This window comes from Lobosporangium transversale (assembly GCF_002105155.1).
Source record: "Lobosporangium transversale strain NRRL 3116 chromosome Unknown BCR41scaffold_1, whole genome shotgun sequence".
Taxonomy (NCBI): domain Eukaryota; kingdom Fungi; phylum Mortierellomycota; class Mortierellomycetes; order Mortierellales; family Mortierellaceae; genus Lobosporangium; species Lobosporangium transversale.
In genome coordinates this window covers 1,431,806-1,449,741 of record NW_019028979.1, presented here as the reverse complement: position 1 = coordinate 1,449,741, position 17,936 = coordinate 1,431,806, and the positions used below count along the sequence as shown (strand labels likewise).

General features: G+C 45.2%; 3 protein-coding genes across 3 annotated transcripts; all 3 read left to right on the top strand.

Moving 5' to 3' along the window:
* The first annotated feature begins 580 nt into the window (after window positions 1–580).
* BCR41DRAFT_330540 (ribosomal protein L4 domain-containing protein) lies at window positions 581–2,326 on the top strand. The gene is made up of 2 exons (XM_022021754.1): window positions 581–624; window positions 1,089–2,326. The coding sequence occupies exons 1-2, from the start codon at window positions 622–624 to the stop codon at window positions 2,187–2,189; spliced, it is 1,104 nt and encodes a 367-aa protein (XP_021886696.1). The 5' UTR covers window positions 581–621; the 3' UTR covers window positions 2,190–2,326.
* Window positions 2,327–2,951: 625 nt separating this feature from the next.
* On the top strand, window positions 2,952–5,473 carry BCR41DRAFT_298179 (NUC169 domain-domain-containing protein; the record flags this gene model as incomplete). Its single annotated transcript, XM_022020483.1, has 5 exons — window positions 2,952–3,182; window positions 3,308–3,456; window positions 3,563–4,444; window positions 4,557–5,302; window positions 5,391–5,473. The coding sequence occupies 5 exons, from the start codon at window positions 2,952–2,954 to the stop codon at window positions 5,471–5,473; spliced, it is 2,091 nt and encodes a 696-aa protein (XP_021886695.1).
* Window positions 5,474–6,060: 587 nt separating this feature from the next.
* Window positions 6,061–17,927, top strand: BCR41DRAFT_382897 (hypothetical protein). The gene is made up of 8 exons (XM_022027393.1): window positions 6,061–6,124; window positions 6,262–7,477; window positions 7,586–11,495; window positions 11,608–12,611; window positions 12,750–12,869; window positions 12,962–15,788; window positions 15,894–17,642; window positions 17,744–17,927. Exons 2-8 carry the CDS (start codon window positions 6,351–6,353, stop codon window positions 17,915–17,917), a joined length of 10,911 nt encoding a protein of 3,636 aa, XP_021886694.1. The 5' UTR covers window positions 6,061–6,124; window positions 6,262–6,350; the 3' UTR covers window positions 17,918–17,927.
* Window positions 17,928–17,936: the final 9 nt, after the last annotated feature.

The window sequence follows — 17,936 nt, the reverse complement described above, 5'->3', positions numbered from 1 at the left end:
GGAAGAAAAAGAACAAATCAGCAAAAGCTCCAGAAATTAAAATTCCTTCATTGGAATGAAATGGCTGCCACTGATCCGACGCAATAAGTGTTTATCTAGATTTACTTTTTGACAAGTTTCCTATACTTTTGAACGTAGAAGGGTCGTGCACCCTGCATGGCTTATTAAACAAAAGGAGTGACCCTGCACATTTTGCGTCTTTTTTTATATACAATGATTTACAGTACGTGTACATTTTAAGGTTTTATTCAAGAGTGCCAGCCTTGGTCCTGGTTCGATAAACTAATGTGTATACATAATATAAGGCGCCTCGCTGGATTGCAAACGAAATAGCCTTTGGAGACGGGATATTAATATTACTTGTAATTATTTTCGGGGCCCAGAGGCTATGGCCTGGTGCACGATAGCATAGCATAGGAGGCGACTACTTCTGTCTATCGCACATTATCCATGTATTGAGACATGAAGAAAGCATGGCAGAAATGGCAAGCAAAGCAGTTCCAACTTTAATCTTTGTGGCTTGGGAATCTTCTATCCCCCTTTCTGATTTTGATTTTTATTGTTTGGCTACACGCGAATCAAATTGTTCTCTCTCTTTCAACTTCATTAAATATAATACAAATGGTTAGTGACACTTGATCACAATCAATCCAATGGGGAGGGCTGTTCATCCATCCGTTCATCAATCTATCCATCCATTCACCTATTCAATCATTGTCCTGCAATAAAGTATCGGTTTGGCAAACAATTGATCCTAGACCATGGTTATCACTGTCTGGAGCAAAAGATTACATGGAATCTATGAATGGAAGCGTTATTAGATGCATGGATCGTTAAAATCGAGTTAGACTCGAAGGGCTGAACAGGATGTAATCAGACTGCAATACTGAATTGAAAATAGCGCTCAAAGAACGATCAATATGCATGGATTTACGGACAAGACATGTCAACCAACTGCGTTTTTGGAATGGAGTGGACTGGCAATAACAGCTGTAGCAGAATAGCAATAGTGAGACCTGAAACCAGCTGTAGAGGATTATTGCGTCTAACCTCTCACCGACACATCATATGCGCATCAATATCTTTAGGCTGCTCGTCCCGTTATCTCCGTCTTCTCTGAGTCTGGCAAGGAGGCCATTGGCACCCAGGTTCTGCCTGCTGTCTTCAAGGCTCCTATCCGTCCTGATGTTGTCCAGTTCGTCCACAAGAACATGAACAAGAACCACCGCCAGGCTTATGCCGTCTCTGAGAAGGCCGGTCACCAGACCTCTGCCGAGTCCTGGGGTACCGGTCGCGCTGTTGCCCGTATTCCCCGTGTCTCTGGAGGCGGTACGCACCGCTCTGGCCAGGCCGCTTTCGGAAACATGTGCCGTGGTGGTCGCATGTTCGCCCCTACCAAGATCTGGCGCAAGTGGCACGTCAAGACCAACCAGAACCAGAAGCGCTTCGCTACTGCCTCTGCTTTGGCTGCCTCTGCCCTCCCCTCATTGGTCTTGGCTCGTGGTCACAGAATCGAGCAGATTGAGGAGGTCCCTCTCGTTGTCAGCAACGGTATCGAGTCCTTGACCAAGACCAAGGCTGCCGTCGCTCTCCTCGAGGCCGTCAACGCCTATGCTGATGTTGTTAAGGTCTCCAACTCCCGCAAGCTCCGTGCTGGTGTTGGTAAGATGCGTAACCGTCGTCACCGCCAACGCCGCGGTCCTCTCGTCGTCTATGCTGAGGATAACGGTATTGTCAAGGCCTTCCGCAACATTCCCGGTGTCGAGCTCGCCAATGTTCGCACTCTTAACTTGTTGCAGCTCGCCCCCGGTGGCCACATGGGCCGCTTTATCATCTGGACCCAGAGCGCCTTTGCTCTCTTGGACCAGATCTATGGCACCTACCGCAAGCCTTCTGCCCTTAAGAAGGACTATTCTCTTCCCCAGCACATCATTTCTAACCCTGATATCACTCGCATCATCAACTCTGCTGAGATTCAGGGCTCGTTGAAGGCTGCTGGTCCTGCTAAGACTCCTCGTCCTTACACTCAGAAGAAGAACCCCTTGAAGTCTATGGCCGTTATGAACCGTCTCAACCCCTATGCCCAAACTCTTCGCCGTGCCGAGATCCTCAAGAAGACCCAGAAGAAGTCTACCAAGAAGGCCCCAAAGCCCTCTGCTGCTTTCCTTGAGACCCTCCACGCCGAGTAAAGTGTCTGCAGCATTTGTGGTTGTTGGCAGGGGATAGTTTCTTTAGTCTCGGGAATAAGCTGCAAATATTTTACATGAGAAGCGCTGAGATCAATAAAGCTACTCTCCACAGATAATCGAACAGATTGTTACAAAAGAAAATCCATTGTAGTTCGTGCATGTTGCTTGTGTTTTCACTTAAGCTGGCAGAATGTATATTTACATGCCGTGGCTTGTGTTTTGTTGGTTTTTTTTTTTTTTTTTTTTTTTTTTTTTATAATTATTTTATTATACAGTCGGTATAAACTTGAATAGAAGTGTTTTCCCTTGAGTCAACCAGCTGTGTTCCATTTACCCTTTGCCCCTCTTCATTTGCACCACGACGAAAACACCACCCATTATTTCATCCCTATAAAGACATTTCACACTAGGCCGATGCCAAGCACACGACCAACCAGAAAGGCTGTTTCTCAGTCGCCTGCAAAAGTCAGGCAGGCAATTCTTTCTACAAAGACACAGGCTATGGCTAAAACTCAGCCTGTTGTAGTACCCAAGAGTAAAAAGAGAACTGTTGCTGAAGCTCAACGGGACTCTGATGATGATGAGTTTGGTGAAGTCGCCATTGATATGGCCTCGGATGACGATGAAATGGACGGCGATGTTGAAGACGACGGAGACGACGATGTGGACGAATTTCCTGAAGAAGAGGAGGGTCAGGATATGTCTGCTGCGGATATTGAAGAGGATGAGGATGAAGAAGACGATAATTCTGACGGATCCTATATGGAGGGAGATAGCATCGTCGACAGTCAGGAAGAAAGCGATAACGAGAGCGAGGTAGACAAGGAAGAGGAAGCGGAAAGCGATTATGGCGATCTTGAGGAAGATGAGATTGATCCTAACTTTGGACATAATTTGAACGAGCCGCTTCCAGAGGAGAGCGAATACAATCCAATCAAGAGAGAATACCCAGAGATCGACCCTGTCTATGATAGTGATTCATCCACAGAAGAGGTAAAAAGAGTTGTTTACATTTATTACTATCTCTATCTCAGATCCTTTCATGGTGGTTGTTGTAGATGTAATTGGACTTTGTTATTAACCATCCTTTGATATTAAAATGATTGATGGGCATATAGAATGAGAATACAGTCGGTAACATTCCAATGCACTGGTATGATGATTACCCTCACATTGGCTACGACATCAACGGCAAAAAGATTATGAAGCCAGCTACTGGTGATGAACTTGACAAGTTCCTTAGTACGATGGATGATCCAGATTCATGGTATGTTTCCACTTTCAAGCTCCATTTCGATATCATTGTTCTGAAGCGGGATATTGGGGATTTACTGCTGACATGCGAAAATTACGTGAACATCTTTATCGCATAGGTTGTCAGCTCACAACTACAAGGAAGGACAGGATGTCAAGTTGACTGCAGAGGAGCTTGAAATTATCCGCAGATTGGAGGGCAACAGAATTCCAGATGCGGAGTACAACCCATATGAGGAGCAGGTTGAATTCTTCACATCAAAGACAGAAGTCATGCCCTTGTCTGCTGCTCCTGAGCCTAAGCGTCGCTTCATTCCCTCTAAGCATGAGGCAAAGAGGATCATGAAGATTGTTCGTGCTATTCGTGAGGGTCGCATTGTCCCTCGCAAGTCTGGCTATGTACCTCCCAAGCCAAAGTTTTACAATCTTTGGAATGATGCTGAAGATAAGCCAAGAGAAGATCATGTTATGCATATCGCTGCACCTAAGATGAAGTTGCCCACTCATGATGAAAGCTACAACCCCCCAGCAGAATATTTGCCAACAGAGGAGGAGATCAAAGAGTGGAACGAAATGGATAAGGAGGACCGTCCAAAGAACTATCTCCCACAAAAATATAATGCTCTTAGGAATGTACCTGGTTACGGTCAATTTATCCAGGAACGGTTTGAGCGTTGTTTAGATCTTTATCTTGCGCCTCGTGTGCGTAAGAACCGCCTCAATATTGATCCTGAAAGTTTGATACCCAAGCTGCCCTCTCCTCGAGATCTGCAACCATTCCCTACGCGTCTTGCAATTGAATTTTTGGGTCACATTGGTCGTGTTCGCTCCATTTCTGTGGATCCCTCTGGCTTGTGGCTCGCCTCCGGATCAGATGATAAGACTGTTCGTATTTGGGAGGTTGCCACTGGAAGATGCATGACCATTTATCATTTGGACGAACTTGTCACGTCAGTTGTTTGGGGACCAAACAAGGAGGTTGCTGTACTTGCTGTTGCTTGGTAAGTATTTGTATTGTGCTTGATGTATTATTATTGTACATTACATATTTCTGAGACATGTATTTTGATTATATAATGCCTCTTTTTTTTTTGACAAACTATAATGGTGTAGTGGATATAAGATCGGATTGATTTTGCCTGAGAAACTTTTTTCGCCCGAATTGACGCTTCATTCGGAAGAATACTTAAAGGCAGGGTTTTCCAACAACGCTACTGTAGAAGCGAACCCTAAGGCAACATGGAAGCAGCCAACGCCCTCTGAATATGAGAAGGGTATTCGAGTGTGGATTCATCTGCAAAAGCCAGTGAAGCAGGTCACATGGCATCGCAAGGGAGATTATTTTGCGACTGTTGCACCTGAGGCCAATAACTCCGCAGTCCTGATCCACCAACTCACTAAGCACCAGACGCAACAGCCTTTTAAAAAGAACAAGGGTGCTGTTCAGCGCGTCATGTTCCATCCTAACAAGCCCATGTTCTTTGTCGCAACTCAACGCTATGTTCGTCAATACAACTTGCAACGTCAAGAGTTGGTCAAGACCATGCAGACAGGAGTCAAGTGGATTTCATCTTTGGATATCCACCCTGCAGGAGACAATCTGATCATTGGATCTTATGATAAGCGTCTTTGCTGGTTTGATCTAGATCTGTCGTCGAAGCCCTACAAGACTTTAAGATATCACCAGCAAGCGATTCGCTCTGTTGCCTATCATAAACGTTATCCACTTTTTGCATCTTGTGCAGACGATGGCAATGTCCAGATTTTCCACGGCATGGTTTACAATGATCTGCTGCAAAATCCCCTCATTGTGCCTGTCAAGATTCTCAAGAATGTTCATGAGCGTGTTGAAGCACTTGGTAAGTCTATCAGATATCAACATCTTTTTCTGCCTGTGCGCTAATGCATTGTAATTTGTTTTCATATTAACGTTTCTGATTCATATAGGTGCACTTTGTGTGGAGTGGCACCCCATCCAGCCATGGTTGATCTCGAGTGGAGCAGATCACACTATCAAGCTGTTCTCATAGAGGTGTCAGGCAATCTACGAATAATTTAGCATACAAAAGCCCTCATTTCCTTTCCCATCTTTAGCATATTAGATCCATTTCAATACAATACATGTAACAAATCACGATCCGTGAATAAACTATTATATTTTAGAAAACCATCAATCTTTTCATTTGCTAGTAACCCTTATTTTTCATCTTTGCATATTTGATTTAAAAAGTAATTGGTGGCGTTTACTTCGCCCATGACTAGATAATGAGAAAACAACCAAAAAGAGCAGTGTATGGTCATTCCTAAGTCCACGGCGTCCCATATTTCCTGAGAGCTTCGGAGGTCAAGGGATATTACGGCATCTCAGATACAGCTGCTGTTGATTCTTAGGGATCGCACTATATTATTGTGATCGTTTGCATATGTCAATAAATGTTCAGAGTAACAATAAATGAAAATAACCCATATAATCCTATTTGCAAATGAGTAAAAATTAGAGCTTCCAGACATTTTTGGATGTTGTATTGAAATCACAGGTAATATCTTTGTACGCCCATGCAAAACCTGACTTTTATTTGTCCATGCTCCTCAATTGTTCCTTTTTTTGCCATTGCACATCCATCACCTAGTACACACAGACAATGATACCCTAATCGGATTCACATCATCCTATAGCCAAGGTGCCATGTTAATGTCATTTATCATGTCATGCCATTTTATTGCATGAAATTCAATGAAAAAACACCTTCTTAGTCATACTAACATCTTAATGCCATCATCTATTATTTTTTATTTTTTATTTATATTTTTATTTCAGCTCAACTAGGAAAAAAAATATTACTTGCACGCACTAGCAGACGTTGATACCATTTTCAATTGTTCAGTCAATTGTATACGAAATTTACCATGCATAATAGTAATACCGAGCCTCAACAATTATCAATATCGAGGGCTTCATCTCTGCCCTTACCTGAAAACCCCTCTCAACACTCACAGGTCCAGCAACAACCACTACAGCAAAAATCATCATCGTCACCTAATACCTCTTTTTCCACTTCTCCAAAGCAACTACCACAACTTTCTCCAAAACTTCAGCAAGTATCATCTTCGCCAACCCTCCCCTTGTCTGATGAGCTCGTGCAAGGCGAGGATATCAACGCTCCCACAGGTCGAAATGTAACATTGTCAACACGTATAGGATCCACAGGATCCGAGCTCATATCACCTGTGAATGAGGCTCGGAAGGGGACAGGGCGCAGAGTTCTCCACCGACCCCAGCCTTTAGATTTGGACTATGCTAAGAAGAAAAATCTTCATTCACAATCCCAACAACATTCTCTACACACAGCCCCCGTGTCCATATCTGATACTAGACCTGCCTCTAATTTTCCAGTCTCTGTACAAGCATCGGGGTCCGCGATATTACAGGGCCAAGATGTTGTCGGGACAGCCAAAGAACCCAAACAAAAGGCCAAGCTCCCCTTACTGCATATCAAAACTGATCTCAACCCAACGACTTCGTTTCGTCGTGCGCCTACGGCTTCAGCATTGAGTGGCAGTCAAAGCAATAATAACGCATCGGCCAATGCGGTGAGTGGCATTGCCAATCCATCCAACAACAAAGTTATCAAGAAGGAGCCAAGCAAATGGCAGGTGGGCCTAGAGCGGATGCTTAAAAAGATCCAAAAGCGGAAGCGAGCGCCTTCCAATATCATGTGGTATGCAGCACATTCAGCAGCAGCTTATATGTCATCGAGTGCTACCATGGATACTACTAGGCTTAAAGGAGGAGCACTAAAAAACCAATGGGAGAATCAGCGGCCGCATCAGCAAATAGATACAGATCTCGATAGCCTCTACTTCAAAGGTGACAAGCCTCCAAAGTGGGTCGTGGAGTCAGTACCAGGAGAAGCAGAAGATATGTTTTTTAGCGATGACACTGTAGAATTGACGTTGAACCTACGCGATTACCTCATCAAAGCGACTGAGGGCGGCTGGGACATAGCAGAGCTGAGAGAAGAAACTTTTCCCATGTAAGGTCCGCCAAGATATATATGTCAGGAATGTCGCTCTTTATTGAAGAATTATGCAATAGAAGTAAATTTTGTCCGACACCTTTTCTTTATACTCTACTGCCATAGGGACTACACATCCATGTTCAACAGCCGCAGGACCAGATCAGCATCACCACATGGAAGTCCACACAGGGCATCATCTCCAAATGTCCACGCCCCAGCACCAGATTCACCAGGCGCAACGTCCCAAGATTCATCCAATTCATTATTCGAGTTTGAGTATAATGCTCAGCAATCTAATATTGGCCGATATGTAGACGAGGAGCCAGGATCATATCAGTTGTTGGATTACCTTATGGTTACCTTGTCCGATATAATCTCACATGATTGTCGCTATAAGGTTCAATATCCTCGGCCCTCTCGGCCAGAATGGGCTCTGCATTCAATTATTCTCGATATCCTATTCCACCTGTCAAAAATGCTTGTACATGATCACAAGGCTATCTACGATATTGGGATGATTGCGCTCTCGGCCTTTACAGTCTTCCAGAATAATACCCTTGTCCGCCTACTGGACCTTTTGACGGGCACTATTCTACCATCCTTTGCAATTTCTAGGATGCAGTCATTTTCATCAACACCACCATTGGCACCATCGGCTTCGAACTCCCCGCTATCACCCTCCAAAATCCGTGTTCAATTAAACAATAATCAAACGTTTGCGATTCAAATTCATTCGCCTACAGAGGAGCAAGGGATGCTTGCTGCTCCTCGACGAGGAAGAAGCGGAGGGGGGCAATCTTTCAGCTCTCCTAGCTCGCATCATGTACTCAACTCAAGATCTAATCCAACCTCATTCACGCAGGCCCAGGATACGATGGATTTGCATGCTAGTTCGCTTATTTCATTCACATTAGTGTCAATGCTTCAGCAGATCTCGTTCACCAAAGCGCCTCTGCCTGTAGCGAAGCAACTTCAAAAGTCTATAGGAGATCTTTTACGGATAAAGCCCGATCTCTCAATGGATCTACTGCAAATGATTGCTGTTGTAGAAAACGAGAAGATACTAAGTCGAGCTCTAGAGGTCTTGTGGTGGATCAGTAAGCCATCCTTAGGCCATCATGTTCTTTCGGATAAATTCCTTCCACTTGACTATGAGACTGTCTTGCTGATTCGACAATCAGCTCTTCAAGAGAATATGTCTACGATGGCGGCAACGGCTGCAGCAGCTGTACCCTCCGTTGTCGGCTTCAGCCCCACAAACCTCACCAGTGCCACCGCTGGGTCGCGGACAAACACCATAAAGTCAGATGTGCAGTTTTCTCTTCGACGAGGCTCATTGGACGATCCTATAATCCCTCGGAGCAATGCAGCAGTCAGAAGCGATTCTATTGGTAGCTTTGGGATTCGGTCTAAACGTGGCCATCGTTCGTCCTTACTTCGACGATCAGCAGTATCATCAGCACACGCAACAGAGATCTTATCATCAACCATACATCCGCATGCTGCCACTGCTCCAACAGCATCTAATGGTACTAGCTCCACTCCTGTCCTTGGACCTGACTACCTTGCAGACCATGAACTATACCCATACATTTTTTCGGGACTTGAGCCGGAGAATGACCAGGATCCAGTTCAGGTAATCAATTGCGAACGCTGTGAGGCGGCCGTGAAGGGATTTGGGCTCTTTTGCTACCTATGCCGAGGAGCACTTCATCTCGACTGTTTTTATGGAGTCAAGCGGCTTGCAGGGATTGACTGTACTCAACCATGTTGTGCTTTCGACCTGGTCTCAAGGCGACCGAGGAACCAATTAATGTATCCGACAGAAGAAGCAGAAAGTAATAAGAACGATGTTTTGTATGAGAATAAGACTAATCAAATATATCGGAAACGAGCGGGCCACCATCTTCAACTGGTTAACTTATTTGCGACCTGTCTCTGTGGGGCCTGTAAACGACCTCTGTGGGGCCATCATTTCCAAGCGTACCGATGCGGCGATTGTGGACAGCTAATGCATCTAGATTGTCAAGGAACACCATTAGAGTGCGGAACTGTTACACAATCGCTGGAGCCTCGTAACTTCGTCCCTATATCGATTAGTTATGATGATTTACGACAGAGCTTTCTGGAGTTCTATCGGGAACTCATCTCTATATGGGAGATCAATAACCCTTCAGCATCATCAATGTATTCTTCCGCTCCAGGAGTGGCAGTAACGGCAGCAACCTCCATTCCTTCGCCAGCTACGCCTTTATCTGCACAATTTAAAGAACGATACTCATATGAAGAAGCTAGCTGCAACGCCAGCATCCTAATGCTACAGCTTGAACTTTTATTAACAGGAATTACACGAGAAGAAATACAGGTGCATGAATGGGCCTCGAAGGAAGAGACAGAAGAGCAGCCCACACCATTAGAGCAGGGCTTATTAATGAAAATGACTGCTTCAGGGTTTGAGTTGATAACGCTCCAAAAGTTCTTTGTAGATCTTGTTAAATCTATGCAGCAGCAACACTTTTCGTCTTCTTCTGGTACTGCTACTGCTGGTGCTCATCAGCAGCTGATGCCATTGTCATTATTTGTGGCCGATTTTTTCGAAGACACCCTACCAGATACTCTTCTACTCTTTTCGCCATCTTACTGGAGCCATTTTGCCGCGTTGGCCAAAACTATGATCAGGGAGACAGAAGCTATACACACAGACAGCCATCATCATCCTCATCAGTACAACCACCAGCAATATTTCATTTCTACGCCTACAGAAAGTGGTGGCGGCCTTTGTGAGGATATTTTTGCTCCGGACCTGGACACAGCTCAGGAACAACTATTAGCACAACACTCAGTTCAAATGAGCCATATATCTCTATCTACCATCCTACGGTTCTGTATACGGCGACTCGAATTTCATAGTCATTGGACTATGCAAGTGATTTTGCAAGAGTGGGTCAAGATGGGACTTTTAGAACGTCTAGATGGAGAGTTGTGTTTGTTTGAGGTGGACAGGCCTACCACTATAACAGCTCAAGGTTCTGGGGAGTTTTTACCTACCACCACTATTGTTGGCATACCTTCAAATCGCTCTCAATTTTCGCCTAACGATTCTTGTTTAACGCAGAACCTAGACCTACAGCAGCAGCAACAAGATCAACGCATAGACGACTTGGATACCGTTGCTGCTAGTGCTGCTACCATTACTTCTACGCTCCCTATAATTCAAACATCTTATTCCGATGCAGCCGTCGGAAGCAACAACGGTACAACAGCTATGATGCCTTCACAGAGGGTAGTTCGAGATGTGCACTGCCTTTTCCCGATGGTCAATGCGATTGACCCGACTCGGGATGTCGAGGACTTGATCCATACCATTTGGAGCTGCCTTAGTACCATTAACCTATCGATTAATGAAAGCGGGTTTCTGTTGTTGACGAGGCATTGTTGCCCAGACCCGTTCATGTCGGATTATACTTGCGAACGGTTGGTAGGATGTATCTTTCATTGGTTGCTTCTGGAGGATGAGCATTTAATTTCTATCCATAAAAACTATACATCCAGAGGGAAGAAGATCCCTGGAGTTCGAAATGACCTCGAAGAGCAGATGGCGAGGAAGCGCGCGTTGTTGAATACTATGAATATAACGCCGCCTGGTAGTGGCGATGCTCTTAACAGTGGTAGATCAGGTGTGACAGACAGCCCATTAATGTCTGGGGTTACCACAAGCTCCATGACCGCGGCAACAAACCCTACTACGACCAGTACTACTACTGCTGCTGCTGGCACTGCCTTTGCTAACGCATATTCGAGGACTAATTCGACTACTACGGCTTCAAATCTTTTTGGCGCCGTAGGATCTTATGTAATGACCCGGAAACTTATGGCTAAAAAGTTTGCGCTCCCCTGGCTTAAACAGATTATGAAGCTGGACCCAACAAGGTACTTTGATATGGTATATCGCCAGATCAGGATCCTGGAACGGGAAATGGTAGCCCAAGATGAAGAGGGCGCAGAGGAATATTTTACACAGGAGGAGATAGAGGTAAAAAAAAAAAAAAAAAAAATAGCACTGCTGCTATTCTTTGTCTCTGTTGGCGTAACTGAAACCAACATTCACCCATGGAGATTCCTTTTACTTTTACTTACCTGTATAGAGATTTCACCAACGCCAGGCAGAACGTTACCTTGAATCAATTGTGAAACTTCGTCAGGCAGGATTTCTGTTCGATATGTTCCCGAATATACTTTGCCGTTGGTTGGACAATCTCAAGGAACTGATGGACGGTATGGATGTATCGAGTATGAACTTCAAAACTTTAAACAAGCTCTTTTTTAAAGCTAGTGCCAGAAGTGGCAGTGGATTGGGACTCGGCAATGCTGTTCGGAGTGCTGACGGGGGAGGCAGTAATAGTCATAGTAATACTACCCTCAGTCGTCCTATTCTAAACGGGTATTCTGCAGCTACGGAGGTTGGTAATAGTGGTAGTAGCGATACTGGGGCTGGCATTCAAAAAGATAATGAGTGGCGGAGCCGACTGAAAGCAAGATTGTTCCATGATTCTTCGAATTCCTTTGTGGGAAATCAATCACCGATCGCTTCGGACGCTTCAGTTATTGAAGACTTAATTGAAAGTCCTCTCGATACGCTTCGAGTCATACTGAAGCGATCTCAAGGCCCAGATGAGCGTAGTAGCAATGCGACTAGGGGCAACAGTATTCATAAAGCTCTCTTTTGGCTAGATGCCATGGTTCAAAGTGGTGTCCATGTACCTGCACAAGCATTTCTGGAGTGCTGCGAAAGCCTTGTGGATGTAGTAGACTCCCCGGATATGGTACCAACAAGCAATAAGGAAAAGATTCAAAATGAAACGTCAGGAACATTGTCGGCACAACCTAAAGATGCCTCGTCACTTACTGCGATGTCTGGCCAAAAACCTTCGGCGATTAGGCAATATGTTGTGAGCGACTCTGAGCTTCTTGAGCTATCCAGAGATTTTCTCAAAATATGTTGGCGACATATCGTAACGTCTGTAAACCGAATGTCAGAAAGCGAGACAGGTGAAATTGTTGAGGCCATTTTGCTGATAAATCAAGCAGAAATATTGAGTATTATGAACCAGGATGTCGGGAACGGAGAAATTAGCAAGGATCTTGACAGGTAACATAAGCTATCTCTGCAGTAAATAGATATAGCAGGTGACAGTGGGCGTTATGTAGCCATGGTTTCCAGAAAAGGAGCCGTTAATTTGAACTCATTTTTCTTTTTTTTTCCTTCCTCCGTATTTGTATGGCGTAGTGAACAACGGTTGCTCAAATATGCATTAGCAATCGCGATGTACGGATACGGATGCCCATTACGGACTATCTTAGCTACAGAGATAGTGCCTCTTAGTTTGAATTCTAAGGAAAAGCGCAGGTAAAATGATGACGGCAGGAGTTATATTCAGTCGCGTGTTATGTCATGAAGCTATTCACGTGCTAATGCACGATTTCTACATTCTCTCGTAGCCGGCAAGGCAAGAGCCCTTCGGGAGGCAATAGCGATGGTAATTTACCGTCGCAACAGCAACAGCATTATTCTAGGCAGCCATTCCTGCTTGACCGCAACTCTGCAGTGATATCCATGCTCTTATATAGTCTACGCACTCCTTATCTCTCATTGCAGGGTGAAGCCGTGAAAGTTCTGTCTGTTATCCTGGACAATGCTCGTAGGGTTTCGAATATGGATGATTTCATTAAGAGCATACACGATGATGTGCTTCCTATCGTATGGGAAATGATCTCACCACTGAACGACCACATAACCGAGACAACACTACCTTTATTGATGCGCTTCATATCCAGACATCCTGATATATTTCAAAAAACCCTCTCGCATTACTTTAACGATCAGGACTGGGAAACCCGGTTTTCAGCACTTGACCCAGTTTTCGGACTCTTCTCCAAACTAGACGATGCCATGGTGATGAAGCTTTTCTTCCAACCAATAGTTGCGACAACCTCATTCGCAATGGGGACTATGTTGAGCAGTAAAGGAAAAGACGTCGAAAGAGGAGGCATACGCTCCCGTGACCAGCGACAGCAACAGCAACAGCACCAGCACAGAAAACGGCCGGGAGCCGACCCATTTGAGTTCGAGAACAGTGAGAGCCGTGGTACAGGCTTGAGCGGGTATGACCAGAAAGACTCAAACAAAAGCCAAGGCGATTCACTGGAGCAACACTACCTTCACCACCGCTACCAGTTTCTTCCGGATCAACTCCAGAGCCTGGGGCCCGCATTTACTTTTTTTGTTTCCTCCATGTGGGATAAGGAAGAAGCAGTGCGCACTAAAGCCAAAACACTTCTCAAAGCACTTCAGCCTGTTCATATTCTCCACGCACTTAAGGCCTGGGAACTCCATTTCATTGCCAGCCCACCACAGGCCCAGCAGATGCTCTTGAAGCTGATGACACGCTTGAACAATTACTTTCCTAGATGGAAGATAATGAACTATGGGCAAATATTTAGGCTACTCACGAGCGGAAAACTGGGCCAACTTGTTCCAGGCGGTATCTCAGACGCTTCAAACGAGAGTCACATAAAGCATAGCAGTGACGCCTCAAGTGACTGTGGGATGAATACGGACATGCCTTCGGACGATTCCAAGCACCGCCCAGTAAAGGTAGAGAGCTCGCAAACCAGAAGGGCGTCTCCTACATCGGCTTCGCCCATAGAGACCTTCGATGGACCGCAACCACACCACACAGGATTACAACAGCAGCAGCAGCAGCTGAATGAGACAGTACCCGAGCGGAGGGCATCACTTAATGTCCCGGCTGCTTTGGATACAGAGTCACCAGTAAATACGGCATTCATGCCAGCGGGCGAACCATCACGAAGTCATCGGCGTGCCTCTGTCATATTGTCTGCAAAGCCTGCTGAATTGTCATCTTCATCAGCTCTAGAAACGGAAATAGAATCTCGCGAGAAACAGTTAGCTCTCGAAGATGACATCCACTGCAGTCTACTGAATTTGGCTCTTCAGATGGTGGCCAACGGTATCGAACCTCGACTGGATGAAGTGATCCAGATCAAATACTTGGTAGTCTTTTATCTCGATTTTGAAGACTGCGAGCTTTTAAGCTTAGGTCAGGGTAAATTCCAGGTCCGCTATGGAGAGTATATTCCTCGACAGAGGATGAGCCCTTTCCATAGCATAGCAGTAGCAGCGAGCACTAAAGAGGAAGAAGGTCATAATACTATGCTGCCAAACGATCCTGGCCACGAGAATTTTGTGTTGACAATTTGTAGAAACCTGCAGCTAATTTTGGATAGGTATGTGGAGATCAAGCCGGATTATGAACGTGATCCACCCACACTTTATGACCAACTCCAATTCTTGAGAGGTACAGAAGGGGGAACATTATCTGGATCTGAAGCGATGATGATTCAGAGCGGCTATGCGACACCACTCCCAGCAGCAATGGGAACAACAGAAAGAACATTTAGCGCAACTACTGCCACCGTTTTTGATCCACCCAAGGATTCGACGCAGGGGTCAGCTCCTGATTCGCAAGAGGAGGACGAAGACAATTGGGAAACCGAGCCCCATCACCGTCATAATCTGCTTCACTTCTCTCGCAACAAGCACCGCCAGGATGACCACCACAACAGCTTTCGAAAAGATTCTTTCGGCAAACAAAATAATGTTGCTCAAAGGAATCAATACCAACAGAATAATTACTCGCCATACGGGCAGCATGGGCTGCAACCACGCTACCAACAATATCACCATCACCACTACCGCCGCAATCAGAAACGACGACTGGACGATAATACGCCCGTCGTAGGAACATATTTTGTGGACGTGATCTTGCGATTCCTTGGGTCTGAGACTGATCTGGGCGCACTTCCTGCAGGAAGGCTGAAGGACTGGCTTGAACTGTTGTTCATTGTGATCTATAAGTACATCAAAGAAGTAGATCCACTATCAGATCTCGTAGTTGTGCTAATGAAACGCATTGTGGACATGTTGGTAGTTAAGAAGAACGTGATAACGACGTCTGGAGGCACTACTGGTGCTGCTGCTGCCCTGAATGTTAATTCTCCTACGGGTGAAGAGTCGCTATCTGATGAGAGCATCCTACTGTCGATATCTATCTGCTCTACGCTTCTAAAGCGGTCTTCAACTATGACAACTGCGCTACTTTCAAGAGAAATCATGGCTATGGGGCGGTTGATGACTAGAAGGAGAGATGATCCAGGCGATCCAGTCCTGAACCGGGCAAAGAATTTTTTACATGACGCATTTGTGCACTTCATGGGTAGCGGACTATTTGTCCTCGTTTTTAAGGTAATATGGCGAAAAAAAAAAAAAAAAAAAAAAAAAAAAAAAATTGCAACGTACTTGTGCAATACTAACTCTTTAGCATTTACTGCTTTTTATTTGTGCCATCAGACTCAGCCTGCCCATAATATAGATTCATTCGGCTGGGAAGATCAAGTACATGAAGTAGATCAGGATCTAGACCTTTTTTATGTCCTAGCTACAGTCTTGGGTGAGGACGAAATGGTGCCATTGGACCCATCTGCCTCCAGTGTACGTCTGGTCCATTTCCGAGACCAACCTGTTCGTGATATATTAGATCGAGTCACAATCTTTCGAGAATTGGAGCCAGCCCAAGTGTCGACCATTTTGATCAATCTGGCGCTGTATATCGAGCGGGTCCATTGTAAATTCCAGGACCCACGTCTACTGCCGGATATGGCTCAGTTCCTGACCAAAATCACAAAATATACAGCTGAATGGGATCAACAGCAAATTCAAAAACAAAAAGAGCAGCTTCAACAGATGAGGCTAACACAAGATCAACAGCAGCAGCAGATGAAGCAACAAGCTAAAAAGCAATCTTCAAACCATTTGTTCCCAGGAAATACCTCGACAATGGCTTCGAATACGTCCTCACTCAATTTATTACAGCAACTTCACTTCCACCAACAGCAACAGTGGCGGCTGCAACCTGCATCCCAAAAGCATATGCATCTTCAGCAACAGTCCTCTGCTGGGTCGACTGCCTTAGACCTAATAGGCCAGCACACTGTGACAGCCCCTTCAGGAACTGCAGTTACACCACTCGAAGTAACAGATTCTACGATTGAGTCACAAAAAGGTACTGCCGAATCTACTTCATTGAGCTTATCTTACCCTACTTCATTGTCAGGTGAGGATGCAGCAACGCTAATAACACAACAAGGCTCTCCCTTAACAATGCCGCCTCCCAATACAACAAAGTCCTCAGCTCAGGCTCCTCCTTCTAATCCCTCCTCTACTACTGGGCCTCCTATAGCGCCTCCGAAGCCACTGTTTACAGAGCAAAAACCCAGTGCTCTAAAACACATGGATTCTATTGATCCAGAGCTGAACCTATTTGGGGGCACTGGCCATCAAAACGATACTCAGGATTCTAAGGTCTCGCCTACATCATCTCAAAGGCATCAACCTCAATACCAGCAGCAACATCTGCCTTCACACCACCGCAACCAACACCGCTCACATAACCATCGAATTCAACCGAAAAAAGTACCAGTCCAAAAAACCAATTACGTGTACCATTGGGATTACAGCAACGCAATATTAAATATGTGCTCCACCCTTATGATTAAGAACCCGATGGAAGGACGTCAGTTGATCCCAACAGTTAAGCATGTCCTTAAGCAAGCGCTCCATCGAGATAGAATCAGTGCCTCGGCCTTGGTCCGTCTATTGACTGGATATTGTTACATTGCAGAGCAGGATTTTTCTATAGCCCTCGTCAATGCTTTTGGTGAGTTTATCGTGGAGGAGCTGAGGACTTCGATCCACAATTATACTAATGTCAAACATGGCGATGAACTGGCGCAAAAAGAAGATGAGCAAGGAGCGGGGATACGAGAGGACAGTATATTTGATAGCCGCCACGGATATCGCTCATTTGGAAAACACGGCAAAGATGGTAGTGAAAGAAAGGGTAAGGAAGGCGTGGCGTCAACATCGACTGTTGGGTCAGGGGAACATGGTGTGGGTGCAGGCATCAAGGCCGGAGTAGGCGCAGCAGTCAATGTTGGGTTAGGCAACTTAGGGCTTAGTGATGATATTGGGTTAAGTGCAGGACAATACACGGGTGGGCGTGGCAGGATTTCGCCAAGTAATTTACACCTGCTGCATCATGTAAGTGCGACTATTCATGTACTTTATTTTATGCTTTCACCTTTATTTAAAGCTAATGACTCTTATCATTCCTGTACAACGATGTATAAAAATTTATTCAGCTACTTATTTGGGATATTGATCCTAGCTACAATATGGAATGGACGCGTATCAAATGGAATATTCTAGGTTCCATGCGTTTCCCACCTGGCCATCCGATCTTGTTCCCTGGTGCTAACGATGCTCTACGTCACGAGACTGCGCTGATCGTTAGAGATTGGGTTGATCAAGATTAGATAAACCTAGACACAATCA